The following is a 20,859-nucleotide window of genomic DNA, read 5'->3' as shown; positions in this document are numbered from 1 at the left end:
CATTTTAGAATAAGGCTGTAACGTAATAAAATGTCTGAATACTTTCCGAATGCACTGTACACTTACTTGGTGCACTCGTCCAGAGCAAGAACCAGACCCTGCTGGAAGGTGAGGATCTCCTCCAGGTTACCACTCAGACTGCCACTGGCTGTAATGCTCAGCCTGGACACCACACAGCAGAGAACATAGAATTACAATGAGTAGAACAGATATACCCATTAAAAACAACAGCATGTTGCATGGGTCATTCGGAGAGATTCACAATGCCACAAGGCTCTTTAGAAACTGGTATTTCAAGATGTATCTAAACAGTTTGAATCTGAATGAATTGACCCCCATCCTTGTTCGCGGAGCTTACTTGTCGCTGGCCTTTAGAGGTCGTAGGTAACAGCTCAACATTGTCTGCAGCTCCTTGACAAACTCCCTCTCATGCTCCAGGATGTCCTGCACCACCTGAGAAAGATCATTTAAATAACCCACATCCTATTCGAGACAGAAACGCTGACACAGCTTAATTAAACTGTTCCCCTAAGCAAAGCTATAGTGGCCCAGTGCATATGGAGCTGTAGAAAAGTGAGATCCAATGGGACAGGGCCCACTCACCACACTGTAGTAGTTCTTGGTCAGTTGAGATGCTTTAGGAGACACAGGTTTATCTGCAGGAAGTAAGGTAGTCGGGGGCGAAGTTACAGAGCAGCAAACAGCACACAGAATGAGTGGTGGTGTTCTGCTAAGCATCATAATCTAGTCTGGTGTTTGTCCAGCATGGTACCATAGACTCTTTCCCAGCCCTACTCACCACAGGGCTTGACCTCGCGGACATAGTTGCTGGGGAACCAGCCCGTCTTGCCGTTGAGCGAGCCCTCCCACCAGCCGCCCTCCTCCTGGCGCGACACACTGATCAGGTCTCCCTTGTTGAAAGACAGCTCATCCTCGTTGTTCTGCTTGAACTGGAAGCGCGCCTTCACCAGCACCAGCCCGCCTCCGCCGTTCTCCGACATCTCCTGGTTGCGTAGAATAGTTGTCAGTTACTGACTCGTATACAATCTAACCAATCAGGAAAGTTAGATTTATTATGCATTTATGTAATTTGTGAGCCGAGTGTACAAGCCGTTCAGGACAGGCGTACAGGAGTGTGAATATATTTGTAATTACTGGTTAACAGCACATGCTACAAAAAAGGTTCCAATTAGGTCCGTTTCACTGTCAGGGTCATCCTTTTACAAACACGGAATTACATACAAACGAGTAATGTGACTGAGTGTGTGTGTGTGACCTTACCGCTGGTTTGGATTGTCTGCGCAGGGACTTGGACCTGGAAGAGGTGTGTGTGTGTGAGGTGGTGGACTGGCTAGGAGCAGGTGTGCCGGACTGGGGACATGACCTCTCAGTGCCACAGTCTGTGGAGGAGAACACACACACACACACACACAAACAAACACACACACCTTAAATAGTTAATTATGATCCACCATGTAGCAATTTGACTGCAAAGGACTCAGAGGTTATATAAATGTTTGAGTCTGTCCTTGAATACAACAACTTACATCATTATTTTAATCAAGTACAAAATCACTTTCATTTCTACATTTACACTACTCATAACAGATGAGATGACAGAAATACTTGTCTTTCGCGCACACACACACACACACACACACTTCAGTCGTCAGGTTAAATGGATTTCAGACTGTTGAAGCATTGGGCTGTGCAGTGCTAGCAGCTTGTTGATGACAATGTGTTTCAGTGCAAGCTGTTCGCTCTGCGGAGTCCCCAAGGGACAGTGGGCACACAGATGTCTGCAGTGCCTAGCTGACATAATCACCTCACATCACCTTAACTAGCACACACTGATCCCAGACCAGCCACCGAACACAGACAAGCTGAGAAACCTTGATGTATATTATCATTGACCAACATCAATGACGTAATGACTCATTATACCTCAAATGTGCTCAATTAAACAGAAGGCGTGGATGGTAGTTTGAGTTGGACAATAACACTGGCAGGTAGACAAAATCATCTTCAAAGAGCTGACTAATAAACTCTTCTCAGTATTTTCTGACAGGAGTCATCTGGTGAGAGGACTCCCTTGCAGGCACAGTGATGCACTAGCTTCTAGCCCCAGCAGTACCAACAGAGCTGGGCATGTCTCTGCCACAACCGATTCCAATGCCAGCTGCAAAACCTAAGTCAACAACTACACTAAACAAAAATATAAAAACGCAACATGTAAAGTGTTGCTCCCATGTTTCATGAGTTGTAATTTAAAAAAAATCCCATAAAAGTTCCAAACGCACCAAAAGCTTATTTCGCTCAAACACTGAGGAGTATTTCTGTCTATAATGAAGCCCTTTTGTGGGGAAAAACTCATTCTGATTGGCTGGGCCTGGCTCCCCAGTGGGTGGGCCTATGCCCAGTCATGTGAAATCTATAGATTAGGGCCTAATGAATTCATTTCAATTGACTGATGTCCTTATATGAACTGTAACAAAGTAAAATCTGAAATTGTTGCAAGCTGCATTTATATTTTTGTTCAGTGTATGTGGACCCATTAGCCATCCATTCCAACTGAGCCAACACACTATTAGATCAATACTTGGATCGATGTCCGGAGGTGACAGGGAATACTTTCTAAATGAACCAACACACCGCTTTACGTGAAACATTTGCATCCTTGTCGGCTGGTACCGAATCTACGTCCACTATCCAACGAGGGAAAGTGTCCTGGAGTAGAACCTTCATTTTTTATCTCCTTTTAGTATAGGAGCAGATCATCACCAAGCTATTTATACATGTTTTGATAGAGAACCAACCATCTGGAAGGCAGGATTAGCTATATATCCTATTAGTCACACAGACCATTATAATGAGAATTGATAAAGAGATTGGCAGAGGTATTGCTACAGTCTGGAAATGACTGGATCATGTTTTTATTCAACCTTTTAGACCTGAGAATAGATTTTTTTTTTAAAGACATTTTCCAAGGTAGATCTGGTCATGTAGGCTACAGGAAAGCCCTGTCCAGATATAAATAACTGGTGTGCTTTGGTGGTTCAGAGTTCTCCTTTAACAATTGGAGGGCACTCCATACATATATCCATACTGGTTAAGCCAACTATTTCTAGGGCACCGCCAAGAGTCAGTGCCAACCTGGACATCACCTTCATTCCCCATCCCTTTACAACTGCAGAGAGAGAAAAAAGAAGAAAAAAGAAGAGTGCAAACGGCGGTATAGAAGGAATGCTTGTGTTTCTCTTAGCTGTGAGTATTCCACATCCCTTTACACATGCAGTGAGATGCCCAGACAAGCCCTGTACTGTAGTCAGCAGCTCCATCCTCGTGGCCTGGCCACCGATACTTCTCGCAGCTGCACTGTCAGAACGTGCACACAACCACACAGGAACACAGGGAGAGGGACACAGTACTGAGGCCTGTCAGAGGATCATGATAAGCAGAAACACAGAGAGAGATGCCTCTTCTCGAACCCATTAAAGAGCGTGTGACTAACCCAGCCCAAATCAACAGCGCTAGATTTTGAAGACTATTCCATTTCAAGCTGAGGGAGCGAGAGATTCTGGTCCAATCGTCATGCTCGGCCTTAGCATCGATGCTCTCTGATGAGGATTGGCGCTAAGACAACTTCAAACACATAACGACACTATTGGATACAGTCAAGTGATGGCTTTTAGAATTAGCAGCAAAAGCTTTGCGCTAGCAGAAAGTCAAACAGTGTATCGATTGGAGTGACTGTGCCAGCTTGCTGTTTATCACGTGAATGTCTTACAGCCTAGCTGCACTGTTGCTTTGACATGAAATACCATTTCATCATATTGACAATGAGCTGTCTGCCATGTAAATTCCCTTCCTACAACTGTCTTATTCAAGCTGAGCCAGGTGTCTTCTAATGCAATGTTACAGAAAAGAGCGAGGCATGTTCAGTAGGACATGAGAGCCATGGTAGTCATCACAGTAAATACGGTACTCCGCAGGAGGCCCTTAGAAACAGACACACAGCCATGCCAGCTGTATGTGAACAGGGCACCTTTTAAGATTCACCAGGCCTACTGGGACCAAAAATGACACATGCATATTCATTTTACACAAGAGTGTATTTTAAACCACAACGTTGAATGCGGTCATTGTGAGTCTCAGCACTACACAGTTCACACACTAACGCGTAGCTGTAAAATGATTCCGTTTTCTACTAGAGCTTACAGCGTGTGAGGGCAGACAGGTTAGTCACGCAAACGTAGCATACACATCAATGATTACAATATTGCATGATAATGAAGGCAGGCGAGTACATTTTATTTGGGCCTAAACCTTAAGCTCATTATGGTCTTATTCAGTGGGGTACAACGTTTACCACCTTAAAAATAGAAATAATGTGTGGAGTAGGAATGTCTGTTTTACCCAGTGCATTTCTATCCGACTGTTTTGTAGCACTGCATCCTCCTGAATAAGGCCCATCAGTCTACTTACCTTGGGTGGCGAAGCTGACTCCCAGCAGAGTGGTCAACACTTTGTTAAAGTTCTCCCCAGTGTACAGGCACTCTGGTTCAAATCCCTGGCAGGAGAGGAGACCCACACAAAAAAGACACTTTCAATTCAAAAACAAAATACCTGGCTGCTCATATGACTGACTAAAATCAGCAGGGGAAAAGAAGTAGGTATAAAATCATTAGCAACAAAGATGTAGGAGATCCTGCTTGGCTGATTATCACACAGAGAGAATCCTTACTGCAGCCCAGCAACAACACACAATAAGATGTGACTTACACACAAGAAGACGGAGAGAAAAACAGACATGTTGAATGTGACCCATATTTTTCGTGGCCTAGTGGTTTTGATAATGAAACAGACGGTTCTCTCCTCATTTCGGGCGTTCCTGAGTGGTGCAGCCATCTAAGGCACTGCATCTCAGTGCAAAAGGCGTCACTACAGACCCTGGTTCGATTCCAGGCTGTATCACAACCCGCTGTGATTGGGAGTCCCATAGGGCGGCGCACAATTGGCCCAGCGTCGTCCGGGTTAGGGTTTAACCAGGGTAGGCAGTCATTGTAAATAAGAATTTGTTCTTAACTGACTTGCCTAGTTAAAGAAAGGTTAAAAAAAAAACAAATGTCCTTGGATGCACGCCGAGCTCTCGCTCGCTCTGTCTGTCTGTCTCCCGGGCCTCAGACAGCCAGTTATCCACTTTCCTCTAGCGGCTATGGTTTCACATTTGAATTTAAACATAATAGTAGTAGGACACGAGGCATCTGTTCACTATCTAGCCCTTCAGAGCCAACGCGGCTGACTGACTCATGCATAGTCTTTTCAAAGCTGAAGTCTGGCCTATCTGGTAACCATGGCAAGACGACAGACTGAGGCAGCGTCTGATATTGAGATGTATCAATCTGTTGTTGTTGTCAAAAATGAACAAGCATCTACAGAAAAATGAAGCACGGATACAAACATTAAAACAGTGACATAAAAGTTTAACAATCTGAAGCTAACATATGACACAGGAATCAAACTTGTTTGTTTCTGTCAAAAAGCCTTGAGCAGGGCCAGGGTAGTATGTGACTCACAGGCGTTACAACTGTATATGTCTATAAAAATAACAATACTGTAGGCTCAGGATGCATAACTCGTCAAGTTAGCCGTCACTCAAGCCGTCGCTGCTGCTTCCCATTTCTGCAGTTCGGAACAGAAGTGAAAGTTGTGTGAATGTGGTCTTTGTCCAGTCACATGACAGCCCCATGGCTGTGGTTAAGAAAAATTGAGTGAGAGAGGGTGACTGGCCAGAGTATGAACTACAATGGTCCGGAAAAAGTCAAGAAGACACATTGTACAGGGGCTTTCCAAATCCTTACGGTCGTGAGCTCCTGAACTGCCCCAAAGCCTCTAATTATGGAGAAGTGCGATCGCTGCAAGAAAGCAGAAGGGACCTCCCAAACCAACAACAGACCAGCCTGCATTTCTCCCCCCGAACCACTTGACTTGCAGTAGCGAGCCTGGCTGATTAAATTACTTTTTTTTTTTTTATATCTTTTTTTTTTTTTTTTACAAACCAACTAATGTGATTCAAGACCAGAAACGACTGTTTAAGGGTTGGGGAGGAAAAGGCATGACTGAGGGTCCAGTGAGGCAGTCACTGTAATGCATAGGGAGGGAAAGGACTTCCAACACCCTCTTATTATGTGCATCATCACTCATAGTGCTGGAAATACAGTTGAAGTCAGAAGTTTACATACACTTAGGTTGGAGTCATTATAATTCGTTTTCAACCACTCCACAAATTTCTTGTTAACAAACCATAGTTTTGGCAAGTCGGTTAGGACATCTACTTTGTGCATGACAAGTCATTTTTCCAACAATTGTTTACAGACAGATTATTTCACTGTATCACAATTCCAGTGGGTCAGAAGTTTACATACACTACGTTGACTGTGCCTTTAAACAGCTTGGAAAATTGCAAAAAATGATGTCATGGCTTTAGAAGCTTCTGATAGGCTAATTGACATCATTTGAGTCAATTGGAGGTGTACCTGTGGATGTATTTCAAGGCCTAGCTTCAAACTCAGTGCCTCTTTGCTTGACATCATGGGAAAAATCAAAAGAAATCAGCTAAGACCTCAGAAAAAAAACTGTAGACCTCCACAAGTCTTGTTCATCCTTGGGAGCAATTTCCAAATGCCAGAAGGTACAACGTTCATCTGTACAAACAATAGTACGCAAGTATAAACACCATGGGACCACACAGCCGTCATACTGCTCAGGAAGGAGACGCGTTCTGTCTCCTAGGTACAAAAGTATCTATATCCACAGTAAAACGAGTCCTATATCGACATAACCAGAAAGGCCGCTCAGCAAGGAGGAAGCCACTGCTCCAAAACCGCCATAAAAAAGCCAGACTATGGTTTGCAACTGCACATGAGGACAAAGATCGTACTTTTTGGAGAAATGTCCTCTGGTCTGATGAAACAAAAATAGAACTGTTTGGCCATAATGACCATTGTTATGTTTGGAGGAAAAAGGGGGAGGCTTGCAAGCCGAAGAACACCATCCCAACCGTGAAGCACGGGGGTAGCAGCGTCATGTTGTGGGGGTGCTTTGCTGCAGGAGGGACTGGTGCACTTCACAAAATAGATGGCGTCATGAGGGAGGAAAATTAGGTGGATATATTGAAGCAACATCTCAAGACATCAGTCAGGAAGTTAAAGCTTGGTCGCAAATGGGTCTTCCAAACGGACAATGACCCCAAGCATACTTCCAGAGTTGTGGCAAAATGGCTTAAGGACAACAAAGTCAAGGTATTGGAGTGGCCATCACAAAGCCCTGACCTCAATCCTATAGAAAATTTGTGGGCAGAACTGAAAAAGCGTGTGCGAGCAAGGAGGCCTACAAACCTGACTCAGTTACACCAGCTCTGTCAGGAGGAATGGGCCAAAATTCACCCAACTTATTGTGGGAAGCTTGTGGAAGGCTACCCGAAACATTTGACCCAAGTTAAACAATTTAAAGGTAATGCTACCAAATACTAATTGAGTGTATGAAAGCTTCGACTCACTGGGAATGTGATGAAAGAAATAAAAGCTGAAATAAATAATTCTCTCAATTATTCTGACATTTCACATTCTTAAAATAAAATGGTGATCCTAACTGACCTAAGACAGGGCATTTTTACTAGGATTAAATGTCAGGAATTGTGAAACTGAGTTTAAATGTATTTGGCTAAGGTGTATGTAACCTTCCGACTTCAACTGTAAATAAGGTATCGTTTTTTTTAAATGTTATAAATTAGATAAATGTAAAAACCTGTATTTGCTTGGTCATTATGGGGTATTGTGTGTAGATTGATGCTTTTTTTAAAATCCATTTTAAAGGCTATAACATATCAAAATGTGGAAAAAGTCAAGGGGTCTGAATACTTTCCGAATGCACTGTAAATATCAATGTCACATGGCTGAAGGGGGATAATTTTCACTTGTAGAAAAGGTAGGGAGTACAGCTAGATTTCCTATTGCTGTTTAACCAAGCAATGGGATGCATACTGCTCAATCAGTAGTAGACAGTGGAGCCTTATGCCGTGTTTAAGTGCTAGTCAGAACTAGGAAACTCAGAAATGTCCGTCTTGCTAACGGTTTGTATTTAACATGTGCCACGTTCAACCAGTCAGAAGTTTGAGTTTACTAGTTCCGAATAGCACTTGAACGCGGCATTATTTAAGACAAGCAGTCTTAGGTGAGACCCATCAACAAACCCATCTGTGTGTTCTGTGGGAGTGACTGACAGCGTGCTTGCTTAAGAGGGCAACCCACTCCACATGGCAATCAAGAGACATGTCACAAAAATACTGCCTGCAGAGGAAAACAAATCTATGCTTTAGTCACAGCAAAACAATTGTAGGAGAGTTAAGCTTTTGTTGACTGAAAACTGAGTTGACTCTATTGCCACAAATATGCAGTATTATTTTCTAATCACCGCTTCGAACTTCTCAGCTGACATATGTACATCGTGGAGAGACCAGTCCTCAAATAAGCAAACCCTTACGGCAATGTAGTATTGTTGCGTGTATGAAAATGTTTACTAAAGCTAGAAACAAGAATTCAGGCAAGGAACTCAAATCAAAATGTCCAACAACAACAAACACATTATCATAAAACATGTCAATATAGAAGAGATGAAACAACCACCACCAACCAAGCCCTTTGAAATAACTTACCTCTACTTTCAAGGATGTGCATCCTCTCAAAAACTCCTTGATATTGGCGATGCAGTCGGCTTCGTTCCTCGGTTCCTGACAGTACTAAAACAGACATAAAAATAAATGTATAAAAACATAGCCTATTTTGGAGATAAATATATAACGGGTTTTTTTTTGGTTTAATATAACCAATTATAAGCGTTGACGCAAATGACAACTCAAGGTGGGGGAAATAAACAAAGTCACAATCCACTGTATCCTTTCGAATGTTGATATTTTACAGTTTAACAAAGTAACGGTGGACTCTTCCTACGTCTCTCTTTCAGGCATATTGTGTCGGTTTCAAGACAACTGGGAACTCGGAAATCTTTAAATCGAACTTCCGTGCGTTCTAGACAACTGGGAAGTCGGAAAAACGAGCTCTGATTGGGAAAAAGTTGTTTAGAACGGTCAACTTCAATTTCAATGTCCGGGGCTTCATCGGCATGGGAAACATATGTTTACATTGCCAAAGCAAGTGAAATAGATAATAAACAAACGGGAAATAAACTATAGAAAAAGAACAGTTAAACATTTACAAAAGTCGGAATTCCAAAACGGAAATTCAGGCATCTTCCTAGAGTTCTGACTTTTCGACATAAATATCTCTGACGTCACGATTTGACTATTCCCCCGAGTTCCCAGTTGTCTTGAACGCAGAAATATAACCACCACTCGCTCAACGGGGTGGTTGCACCAGGAAGCAAGCCTTTGAGGAGGAAGTGACGATGACCTCTCGCTGCGTTTCATAAATACCCACAGATTAGCCATTACATTGACCAGATACTGAGGTGGTCGCTCTAACGATGAAAATACGTTTCTTAAAAAATGGAAGGCAGTGGGAAGGTGCAAGTTCAAGCGGGACCATTCTAGCCAATGAGAGGGCAGATACGTGCGTGAACAACAGGCACAATCCAATATAAAGTGTTTTTGTCTCAGTGGCCGGGATGTACACTCGTAACAAATTTTTCTTCGAAATTTATATTCGATCAAATAAGCCGCACGTAGCAAATAAACCATTCATTTTCTTTATTGACCAACTTCGACACTCATTGACCTCCATACAAAAACTCCTCACTTGATGAGTAAAGAGAAAAAAAACACCTGCTGGGGAAGACAGATTTTGGGCCCATCATACCTGCTTCGCCTCTTCCCCTCGGATTATTCCTCAAATGAGGGGATTCGATTAATTTGGGCTGTCCCTAGTTACCACAGACACAATGTCATAAACCCCGCCTATTTCTACAATTGATTTTCTTAAAATGTGATATTCCTCAAATGAGGGGATTCGATTAATCTGGGCCGTCCCTAGTTACCACAAACACAATGTCATAAACCCCGCCTATTTCTACAATTGATTTTCTTAAAATGTGATTTTAAACCTAACCTTAACCACACAGATAACCTTATGCCTAACCCTGACATTAAATAAAGACCAAAAAGCATATTTATGTTTTTTATGATTTTTAAAAAAAGATTTTGACTTTGTGGTTGATGGTAAATAGTGGAAACCATCAATCAAATCAAATGTATGTATAAAGCCCTTTTTTACATCAACTGATGTCACAGAGTGCTATACAGAAACCCAGCCTAAAACCCCAATCAGCAAGCAATGCAGATGTAGGAGCACGGTGGCTAGGAAAAACTCCCTAGAAAGGCATGAACCTAGGAAGAAACATAGAAGTCCTGAGTCTGAACTCCGCCCTGTGCAACTGGGTCCTGGACTTCCTGACGGGCCGCCCCGAAATGGTAAAGGTAGGAAACAACACCTCCACTTCACTGATCCTCAACACTGGGACCACACAAGGGTGTGTGCTCAGCCCCCTCCTGTAATCCCTGTTCACCCATGACTACGTGGCCATGCACGCCTCCAATTCAATCATCAAGTTTGCAGACAACACAACGGGTCTGATTACCAACAATGAGGAGACAGCCTACAGGGAGGAGGTGAGGGCCCTGTGAGTGTGGTGCCAGGAAATTAACCTCTCACCCAATGTCAACAAAACAAAGGATTGTGGACTTCAGAAAACAGTTCACCCATGACTGCGTGGCCATGCACGCCTCCAATGTGGTCCTATCCATATCGACGGGACCACATTGGAGAAGTGGAAAGCTTCAAGTTCCTCGGCGTACATACCACTGACAAATTGAAATGGTCGACCCACACAGCAACAGTGCCTCTTCAACCTCAGGAGGCTGAAGAAATTTGGCTTGGCACCTAAAACCCTCAAACCTTTATAGATGCACAATTGAGAGCATCCTGTCGGGTTGTATCACCGCCTGGTACGACAACTGCACCGCCCACAACCACAGAGCTCTCCAGAGGGTGGTGCGGTCTGCCCAAAACATCGCCGGGGGCAAACTACCTGCCCTCCAGGACACCTACAGCACCCGATGTCACAGGAAGGCCAAAAAAATCATCAAGGACAGTACAGGTGCATCAATGCTGGGACCAAGAGACTGAAAAACAGCTTTTATCTCAAGGCCATCAGACTGTTAAATAGCCACCACTAGCACATTAGAGGCTGCTGCCCTATATACATAGACTTGAAATCACTGGCCACTTTAATAATGGAACACTAGTAACTTGAATAATGTTTACATATTCTGCATTACTCATCTCATATGTATATACTGTAATCTATTCTATTGTCTTAGTCTATGCAACACTGACATTGCTCGTCCAAATATGTATATATTCTTAATTCCATTCCTTTAGATTTGTGTGTATTGTTGTGAAATTGGTACATATTACTTGTTATATACTGCTAAAAAAAATAAAGGGAACACTTAAACAACACATCCTAGATCTGAATGAAAGAAATAATCTTATTAAATACTTTTTTCTTTACATAGTTGAATGTGCTGACAACAAAATCACACAAAAATAATCAATGGAAATCCAATTTATCAACCCATGGAGGTCTGGATTTGGAGTCACACTCAAAATTAAAGTGGAAAACCACACTACAGGCTGATCCAACTTTGATGTAATGTCCTTAAAACAAGTCAAAATGAGGCTCAGTAGTGTGTGTGGCCTCCACATGCCTGTATGACCTCCCTACAACGCCTGGGCATGCTCCTGATGAGGTGGCGGATGGTCTCCTGAGGGATCTCCTCCCAGACCTGGACTAAAGCATCCGCCAACTCCTGGACAGTCTGTGGTGCAACGTGGCGTTGGTGGATGGAGCGAGACATGATGTCCCAGATGTGCTCAATTGGATTCAGGTCTGGGGAACGGGCGGGCCAGTCCATAGCATCAATGCCTTCCTCTTGCAGGAACTGCTGACACACTCCAGCCACATGAGGTCTAGCATTGTCTTGCATTAGGAGGAACCCAGGGCCAACCGCACCAGCATATGGTCTCACAAGGGGTCTGAGGATCTCATCTCGGTACCTAATGGCAGTCAGGCTAACTCTGGTGAGCACATGGAGGGCTGGCGGCCCCCCAAAGAAATGCCACCCCACACCATGACTGACCCACCGCCAAACCAGTCATGCTGGAGGATGTTGCAGGCAGCAGAACGTTCTCCACGGCGTCTCCAGACTGTCACGTCTGCCACGTGCTCAGTGTGAACCTGCTTTCATCTGTGAAGAGCATAGGGCGCCAGTGGCGAATTTGCCAATCTTGGTGTTCTCTGGCAAATGCCAAACGTCCTGCACGGTGTTGGGCTGTAAGCACAACCCCCACCTGTGGACGTCGGGCCCTCATACCACCCTCATGGAGTCTGTTTCTGACCGTTTGAGCAGACACATGCACATTTGTGGCCTGCTGGAGGTCATTTTGCAGGGCTCTGGCAGTGCTTCTCCTGCTCCTCCTTGCACAAAGGCGGAGGTAGCGGTCCTGCTGCTGGGTTGTTGCCCTCCTACGGCCTCCTCCACGTCTCTTGATGTACTGGCCTGTCTCCTGGTAGCGCCTCCATGCTCTGGACACTACGCTGACAGACACAGCAAACCTTCTTGCCACAGCTCGCATTGATGTGCCATCCTCGATGAGCTGCACTACCTGAGCCACTTGTGTGGGTTGTAGACTCCGTCTCATGCTACCACTAGAGTGAAAGCACCGCCAGCATTCAAAAGTGACCAAAACATCAGCCAGAAAGCATAGGAACTGAGAAGTGGTCTGTGGTCCCCACCTGCAGAACCACTCCTTTATTGGGGGTGTCTTGCTAATTGCCTATAATTTCCACCTGTTGTCTATTCCATTTGCACAGCAGCATGTGCAATTTATTGTCAATCAGTGTTGCTTCCTAAGCGGACAGTTTGATTTCACAGAAGTGTGATTGACTTGGAGTTACATTGTGTTGTTTAAGTGTTCCCTTTATTTTTTTGAGCAGTGTATATTACTGCACTGTTGGGACTAGAAACACAAGCATTTCGCTACACCATCTGCGAAACACGTGTACGTGACCAATAACATTTTATTTGAGAGGAACCAGGCTCTGAGGGGTGGCCAGTCCTCTTCTGGCTGTGCCGGGGGATTATAAAAGTACATTACCAATCTGGCCCGGGCAGGGGTGTTCTCTTGGCAGTGTAGCCTAGTGGTTAGAGCGTTGGACTAGTAACTGAAAGGTTGCAAGTTCAAATCCCCAGGCTGACAAGGTACAAATCTGTCGTGCTGCCCCTGAACAGGCATTGAAAATAAGAATTAGTTCTTAACTGACTTGCCTAGTTAAATAAGGGTAAAAAAAAATATAATTCACTGTGTGAAAGTTGATTGCATTGGTTTTGGAACCGGGCTGCGTCCCGGGCGTGAGCCAGGTGCCCCGGCAAATCCCACGGCAAACGTCGGCACTAAACAAAAGTGACCTTATTAAGCACGTGGTGTAATGAGTAGGATTTTTTTTCGCATCAAAAACTGATCGCTTTATGTTACGTTTCTGGACCATTCACCACACTGCCTTATTGACAATATGACCGAGCGGCGCAGATTGATTTGATTTGATTGCAGTTCGATTTGAGAAAGGCGCTCCTCCTCCACCGTTTTTCCCTGTTCACGTCACGGGCCATAGACCAGTCCCCCCCCTCTGCTCAGCATAATCGAAAATGCAGTGCAAAAAAAAAAAATCTAGTTAGTGACAATCATCAGTTTTGAATGCCTTCCGCCTAATGTAGCCTGTTAAATTAACCAAGTAGGCTGTGTTCCTTGTTCTACATCTGTGATTCAGCTGATCTGTACAAAATACATTCCTGTCTGGTACCCGAAGTATAAAAAAAATATACCTGCTAAAAAGGCACAGGTTTTGCATAGTATAATGTGCATTAACCTGAATATATAAGCAACTGTGGTTACATAATTATATGTGTTTTGGAACATGTTTCGTCATTTTCAGAATGCGGAAACACTTTTCACTTGACAGGAAGTCAGCAATGCATGCAAACCCATAGGAGTTCAGCACTCTTTTACATTATTGATACATTTATCATAGTATAGTTGCATATTAATGTATTCCACGCTGGTTTAATTAGACTACTGAAGTTACATTACGCCAACGGGGATTGGTCATTTATTCAAACAACCCCTCCCTTGCGCTTCAAACAACCCCTACACTGGCGTTGCCAGCTTCTCACGGTTCAAGTTGTTGACTTTGTAAATATTACCTTTCTCTGTTATCACCGTTAGAATGTTGCACTGATAACAGTGTACTGATTGCACTGTAATGTTCTGCTTACCTTTGGAACAGTGCCGGGAACGAGCCGCTCCATGAGTTTGCACAAGACGACCCCATCTTTCAGAGATGTTTTCAGAAAATCTTCTGGGTCAGCTATGTTCTTCTTGGGTGAATTAAGCACCCCTAATGATATCAGCCACGTTACTGTCTGCTCCTCTGGGTTCATGGTTCCAATTAACCCTCCTTATTAAGCATCCCCACCGAAGGCGCCAAATTACACAACTCCACACTCCGTATCAAAATGTTACCCACATCCGTGTCACACTTCTGCTTGTAAAAACGCCGTTTGTACTAGTACTGGGTTCCCCTACTGGTTAATAACAAGCACTGTAGCAATACCTATATTGGTGGTTTCCATCCTATGCAATAACTTTTCACCCGTCCACACCTGAGACACTGTAGGTGAATTCTGAGCTATGGTTGACTGCGTTGTGTCTCCAATTCCACCAGGAAACAGAAATCATTTAATCTGAAGGGACACATTCCATATTCAACAGAATGCTGTAGAAAGTGGTGACCACAATTTTGACTCAGCAAACAGAACTTAATCTGCATTACATTCTAGTCCAACATCTTCATGGACTCCCAAAACTCCAGGAATCAAGTTATTTTGCTTTTGGGCACCATATAGTCAACCACTTAGTGGCTATCCATCGCTGTTCAGGATGGTCTGCAAATGACAAACAAAAATATAAACTACACCAAACAATTCTAAGTAAAAAAAATGTTTTATTGGCAAAAAAAGACATTGACTTCAAGGCTTATTTCTCAGCCAGAGTTCTGTCCATGGATCTGCCCGCCACTCTTGGTTCCATCACATGATCAGCACAGGTATCTGGAACAAGGAAGCAAATAGTCTATTAAGTCTGAAAATGTTACATGTAGCTATTAAACTCTTGATTACAGAATTGGTGGTGGTCATACACGTTCGGTTCTCTGTGCGGTGGTCCAACATCCACTTGGATCCAACAGGATGGCTTTAAATCAGCAATAGTTCCAGAAGATTGCTCATCCTGAAACAAGAATATAAATTAACATCCCGCCATTTCTTTTGGATTACATAAAATTGATAACCCAATCCTCTAGTATCCCCTTCAAATAACGCAATGGTCCGATTTGATTCTCGCTCCCATTCACTTTCCAGCTTGGTTGTTAGGACATGGCTGCTCTTCCGAGTGGTCTCCATTTGAGAATTGGCATGCTTGAGACAAGCTTGATCTTTGACTATAGCACAGAAAAATAAAATGAAATCCACTGTACACAAAAAAAAAAAAGATTCCTTATTATGAACATTGCCCCTCAGTAAAAAAAAAAAACCAGCCAAACATTTTTTGGGATGAGTTGAGAAAAACAAGTGCCCAGCAAAGGTGATCTCCTTTTGTGATTCTGCGCATTGTTGACAAGTTAGATGTTGACCTGTAACGTAGGTTTAGTGGCTAATTCATTGTTTATCAAAAAAAAAAAAAAAAAAAAAAAATACAATTTCTTAAGTTGGTGCAATTAAACTTTAGTAGACAAGACTACAAAAAAAAAAGCTACTTCAATTGAACTACATTGATTCGTTTCATTCCCTGGGGCATCCAGTCTCTTGCAAACTATACCTTTTGAGCAGACTGCAATTCACGGTAATGAGAAATTCAGTTAACAGACGAGAAACAAAAAGTTTTGCTTTGCTTACCAGCTGTTGACACTATCAGTCGGGTTGAAAAGACTCTGGCGTTTGGTTGTTGGTCTTTGGTTAGGTCGTTGCAAGCCAGCATTGTTTGGCTTTATGGTGATGACTCCATTTCCACTGAGGGAAAACTACACTGATTGACATTTGCGTTGTCCTCCGACAACCGGTTGGACAATGCAAAGTACAGAACTGCTAAGTGTCATCTACAAGCGTCACAGTCTGCATCTCAAATGATCTCTACTTGTTGATGTGCGCTGGGCAATTGGTGTACATTTATGTAATAGTTTGTCACTTTCAGAACATCCATTAGTGTTGCGTAAAGAACTTTGGTTAAAAACTTTATTAGTATACGAAAGCCATATCCAAGGGCATAGCAGGACTTAACAGCACTAAATTTACAAAAACTAAACACGCATCACTTGGCAATGATATCATCACATGGGCTGGGGAAATAAAAGTAATTTTAACACTTAAAACAAAAAGAAATTGACAGCCTGAAGATAAACATCTCAAAACCTATGCTTGTCCATGGAATTTGACATCCTAGTTTTTTTGCCCTCTCCAACTTTCCACCCACTTATACAGGTAGTGAATGAACACGCATTACGTAGCGGTCGCTTTGATATCATGTCCAAGTCCATCTCAGTATCTGCTGCGGGCAATTCCTCTATCGACTCTGGTGCCGCCGCGGCCACCACGGGGTGCCCCACGACTTGAGCCACTGTACGCTTCACGAGGAGGGTAGCCTCTCTCGATTGGGGGCGCTGGCCCCCGCTCCTGCCTGCCCATTCGCTCACCACGGCTAGGGGGGTATGGGTCACTTCGACTGCTGGGGTAACTTTCACGACCGCCATAGCCATCCCGGGAACTGCTGCCATAGTCGTCATAGCGACTGCTTCCGCCACTGCCATTGTAGGATGGTTGGGGGGCCCTTGAGGGTGGGGCGCTGCGTGAGTTACCTGCAGGGTCAATGGGTCAGGTAATTGGCAAGTTTCACTTCACACACTTTGCTGAATTATGAGCCAATGTTTTCTGTGAGTATTTCTTAAAGACTATCAATTGCAAATATACGTTTAAATCTCCAATATGCTAGGGATCTGAACAAAACTTAACATTTAGTTGCTTTCAGCGATTATTTATCCAAGCTTGGGGGATCATAATTTAGGCAATGAAAGCCCTTTGAGCATGCCATGGTTTTGTTGAGCTGCTTTTTCCTTTTAGAATTCCAGTTGTTAGAATCTCACATTGGTCAGTTTTTCAGTGAGGTCTTGATGGTTTTGTGAGGGTCGTTTCACCCTACAAAAACAGATTTGAGCATGACTCCTTGAGGGAGTATTTTGTGACACTGTAGAATGAACATTGAATGGTTAAGAGGCTTTTTGGATGTTTCCCTCGCCTCTTGTGGTGCATGTAAGGTCTCCAGCTCCCAGGGGGACATTGAGCAGTTTGTGGGAGACTAGAGCAACTTTTGTCCATTATACTTAAGTGGTCAATCTTACCGTAACCACCGTAGGGCTCTCGATAGGCGGCTGCACTTGGGCGATCCATATAGCTTTTGGGTTCCCGGCCTCCACCATAACCATCACGCTCACTAGTGAAAGAAATTATGTAACGTTACTTATGTCAACGGAAATCTCAACCAATCTTTAGAGTCACAAGTCAAACATACCTGTAGCCCCTGGACATTGACCCATAGTCATCACGGGAACTGGATTGGGGATAATCCCTTGGTGGTGGTGCGTAGTCCCTTGTATCCCTGGAACTCGTATAGTCCCGGCTAGAATAGCTGTCAAAATGGGAAAACATGCCACTTGTGTAAATAAGCAGTGTGACAAATGTTAATATTAAGAACATGTAACCAACCACAAACAGAGTAGTAAGATATTTGTTGAATGGGCAAACCCACCTGTCCTTTGTGCTGTAATAGTCATCCCTTGGTGATGGGTAATCATCCCTTCTGGACATCGACTCTCTGCGGGGAGGGGGTGGACCATAGGGGTCCCTGTCCCTGGACATGGGAGCTAAAGAAAACAAGATCCTGTAGTAATTATCATGAGAACAGAAGTCTGTGTGGCACTACGTGGTTAGTCAGTCCTTACAGCAATAAGTTCCAAGAGCGGTATTCACACTTACTTCTACCCATAGGAGAGGGAGCATGTCTCTTGGGTGGGGGGCCTCCATTACGAATCGGAGGTCCTCTCTTCAGTGGTGGGGGGCCTCTGGATGAAATCCCTTTGAAAAAGGGTTCTACAATTCCTATGTTATCATAGTAGTCTTTCGGCAGACAAGAAATGTAAATATTAATGGAAAACTCAGCACTCACAAAACAATGTATGTGAAAAAAATAATTCCACAAGACAAACGCCAGTTTCATAGACTACATGCGTATCCCAATGTAAGTGTTTTTTTTTTTTTAAATAATACTATTCATAAATGCCCAATACAACAAATCCTGTGAGTACTTCATCAAAGTTACCTCTGGATGGTGGTGCTCCTCTAGATCCTCGAAAGCCTCTAGGGGGACCACGGCTGCGTGGATGCATGGGTGGTGGGCCGCGTCCAAAAGTAGGTTTCGTAGCTTGTTCAACCTTGATTGGCTTACCATCAAGCGACTTTTAAAAAGAGATTGAAGTGAACATTAGAAATGTACACAAGCTACAGACGCGAGGGTCATTTAAGTAGATGAAAAAATGCACATCTTTACCTTCCCATTCATTTCACGTGCAGCATCCTTTGCATCTGCAGGACTCTCAAAGGTCACAAAAGCAAAACCTCTTGATTTGTTTGTTTCCCGGTCTTTCATCAACAGAACTGGAAAGAAAAAAAATAGATATTTAGTGCCGACACAAGACTAATAGGTTACAAAATATTAATCTGAACTGATGCTCAGAATTGAGGTATGTGTTTTCCCCCCAGGTCATCAAAACCATTGTTATTCACGTAAATGCTCATACTTGAGATCCAAGCAGTTCCAATATGCATAAGTTATGCACTTTAGAATCCAACTGTCCTCATACTATAGCAAGAGTAATGTCTTTATTGGGACATAACTATTGCAATGTAACATCAATCCATTTAGGTCTATTCTTGATAACCAAAATCAACCCCCCCCAAAAAAATGTACCTTCTACGATTCTGCCATATTTGCTGAAATACTTCTCAAGGGCTTTTTCGTCAGTTTCAGTGTCCAGGCCTCCGATGAAAAGCTTCCCTGGTCGGTCAGCCTCTGCCATATTTGCGTCGGTTTAACCTAACAGGAGAAAATAGTTTTAAGCCACCAGATCGACTGTTTGTGCAAAAAACGAGCATGCTTGGACTAATGGCATGTTGGGGAAAACAATTAGTCCTCCCGCCTGACCTCGGTTTCGAAACATGCCGTTAACTAGCTAACGTTAGCCATTTTGGTTAGCTTAATATTTGATTCGGGCCTACGTGGTGCCTAACAAGGGTGTAGTTAACGTTAACTACTTAATTACGATAAACTTTCTAATGTGCAATGCTATTGTATCTTTGTTAAGCTTTAACATGCAGGACAAAATGGCGTCGAAAGTGGAATGAATGGCTAGCTAACATTTCCAAACCAAACGTATCTCTGCCAATTCCCTCCAGCCAGGACATCAATTATACTAGTTCAAGTTACCTGGCAAGTAAGCTGATTTACAAACTAGTTAGTTTACAGCAGAATTACCACGTGGGACCATGTCAGTCCAAGTGCATTATTAGTAACTCAACAATAAACGTGCATTTAACAATAAATAACAACCGGACGAAACTGTGGATTCATTCAACAAAACTCAAAATGGCGACTAGTTCATTTGTGACTGGCTAGCCGTTAGTCGGATGTTAAAACATAGGTGCATGCATAAATGTTTGGGGTTTTATCTGATATTAACGTGAGTTGGGTGTTTACCATCTGCAAAACATTGTGCACAAAATACATTTGAACGGTGCTTGACACCTACCTCTACGATTTCCACAACGCGCTGGCGCCTCAAGAAAACTGCGAAACGATGGATGTAAATTTATAATGATCACGTGCTATCACGCATCCGGAAGGAGCTGGCAATTTATGCATAGTCTATCTGAAAAACCTGCACAGCAAAGAGTAATACCACAGACTCTTTTTTTATGTGCGTGTCTGATATATTTTTTCATATTCTATTTTCTTCTATTTTTGTTTTATTCTAATGGGAATACAAATATAGAACATTGACAGCGTTGAACTAGTAATAATGTTATAGGTAGGTCGCTTGCACCATTTCAACTGACACGACTTTAGAAGACCAAGAGCACAGATAGAACAAGGAGGGTTAGTTGTAAATATATTTGCCAAGAGTCGCAGACGAACCAATCAAACGTATCGTCCGTCCCACTTCTTAATGACAACCAAACGAACGACGGGTTGGATGTGTGCTTGTAGACAAGGCAGTGGTTTTGGTTGGACAGTTGGAAAGCTTGCTGATGAGTGGTTTGAGGGAGTTGGAGGTTGGCCCTTCTGTGGTGATAGGGGATGTTCCTCCATGGTTACTGTCAGATCCTGTTGTTGGTCTAACCTTGGTAGAGAAAAGTAAAAACTGGTTAGAAGTCAGTGATATAGGGAAAGGTTGACAGTTACATTGGTAGAAGTTATGCTTTTTTTTTTTTTTTTTTTACCGCTTTTCACAGATCGATAGTGGGCGCACAGGGGCAGGTGTTTACGGTCCTGAATTTGATGTGCAGATATGTAGAAGGCTAACAGATGAACTGTCAGTATACTCAGTTGAACTGTAAGATAATTG

At 43.2% G+C, this 20,859-nt stretch overlaps 2 protein-coding genes across 5 annotated transcripts in view; both read right to left on the bottom strand.

The window, feature by feature from the left end:
* The window catches only part of LOC106611722 (rho guanine nucleotide exchange factor 6), a 30,924-nt gene extending 16,214 nt beyond the window's left edge, over positions 1–14,710 (bottom strand). For both annotated transcript variants that reach the window (XM_014212226.3, XM_014212227.3), the window contains exons 1-8: positions 14,408–14,710; positions 8,714–8,797; positions 4,486–4,570; positions 1,282–1,400; positions 800–1,004; positions 604–656; positions 359–453; positions 67–162 (exon numbers count right to left, since the gene is read on the bottom strand). In XM_014212226.3, the coding sequence (XP_014067701.3) occupies positions 67–162; positions 359–453; positions 604–656; positions 800–1,004; positions 1,282–1,400; positions 4,486–4,570; positions 8,714–8,797; positions 14,408–14,572 (902 nt within the window). In that variant the 5' untranslated portion in view covers positions 14,573–14,710. The remainder of the gene's footprint in view (positions 1–66; positions 163–358; positions 454–603; positions 657–799; positions 1,005–1,281; positions 1,401–4,485; positions 4,571–8,713; positions 8,798–14,407) is intronic.
* Positions 14,711–15,115: 405 nt separating this feature from the next.
* LOC106611724 (RNA-binding motif protein, X chromosome) lies at positions 15,116–20,348 on the bottom strand. 3 transcript variants are annotated; one of them, XR_001330147.3, is made up of 10 exons: positions 20,044–20,348; positions 19,206–19,331; positions 18,786–18,892; positions 18,558–18,693; positions 18,215–18,355; positions 17,988–18,102; positions 17,751–17,867; positions 17,581–17,672; positions 15,331–15,419; positions 15,116–15,241 (listed from the first exon to the last, which is right to left on the bottom strand). XR_001330147.3 is itself a non-coding variant. In XM_014212232.3 (9 exons), exons 2-9 carry the CDS (start codon positions 19,312–19,314, stop codon positions 16,724–16,726), a joined length of 1,134 nt encoding a protein of 377 aa, XP_014067707.1. In that variant the 5' UTR covers positions 19,315–19,331; positions 20,044–20,348; the 3' UTR covers positions 16,407–16,723. The 3 variants fall into 3 exon arrangements, 2 of the variants coding, with proteins under 2 accessions (XP_014067707.1, XP_014067711.1); XM_014212232.3 differs by lacking the exons at positions 15,116–15,241; positions 15,331–15,419 and adding an exon at positions 16,407–17,040; XM_014212236.3 differs by lacking the exons at positions 15,116–15,241; positions 15,331–15,419 and adding an exon at positions 16,407–17,040 and having other exon boundaries at positions 18,215–18,328.
* Between the last annotated feature and the right edge of the window lie 511 nt (positions 20,349–20,859).

This window comes from Salmo salar, chromosome 09 (genome assembly GCF_965601325.2).
Source record: "Salmo salar chromosome 09, fSalSal1, whole genome shotgun sequence".
NCBI lineage: Eukaryota > Metazoa > Chordata > Actinopteri > Salmoniformes > Salmonidae > Salmo > Salmo salar.
This window is presented reverse-complemented; position numbering and strand designations above follow the sequence as displayed.

Excerpts from the sequence above, each read along its gene's own strand:
- LOC106611724 (XM_014212232.3), bottom strand. The coding sequence starts at position 19,314 with ATGGCAGAGGCTGACCGACCAGGGAAGCTTTTCATCGGAGGCCTGGAC. Across the intron at positions 18,103-18,214 it reads TCCCTCTCCTATGGGTAGAA|CTCCCATGTCCAGGGACAGG; the intron begins GTAAGTGTGAAT and ends TGTTTTCTTTAG. Across the intron at positions 17,868-17,987 it reads TATTACAGCACAAAGGACAG|CTATTCTAGCCGGGACTATA; the intron begins GTGGGTTTGCCC and ends CCATTTTGACAG.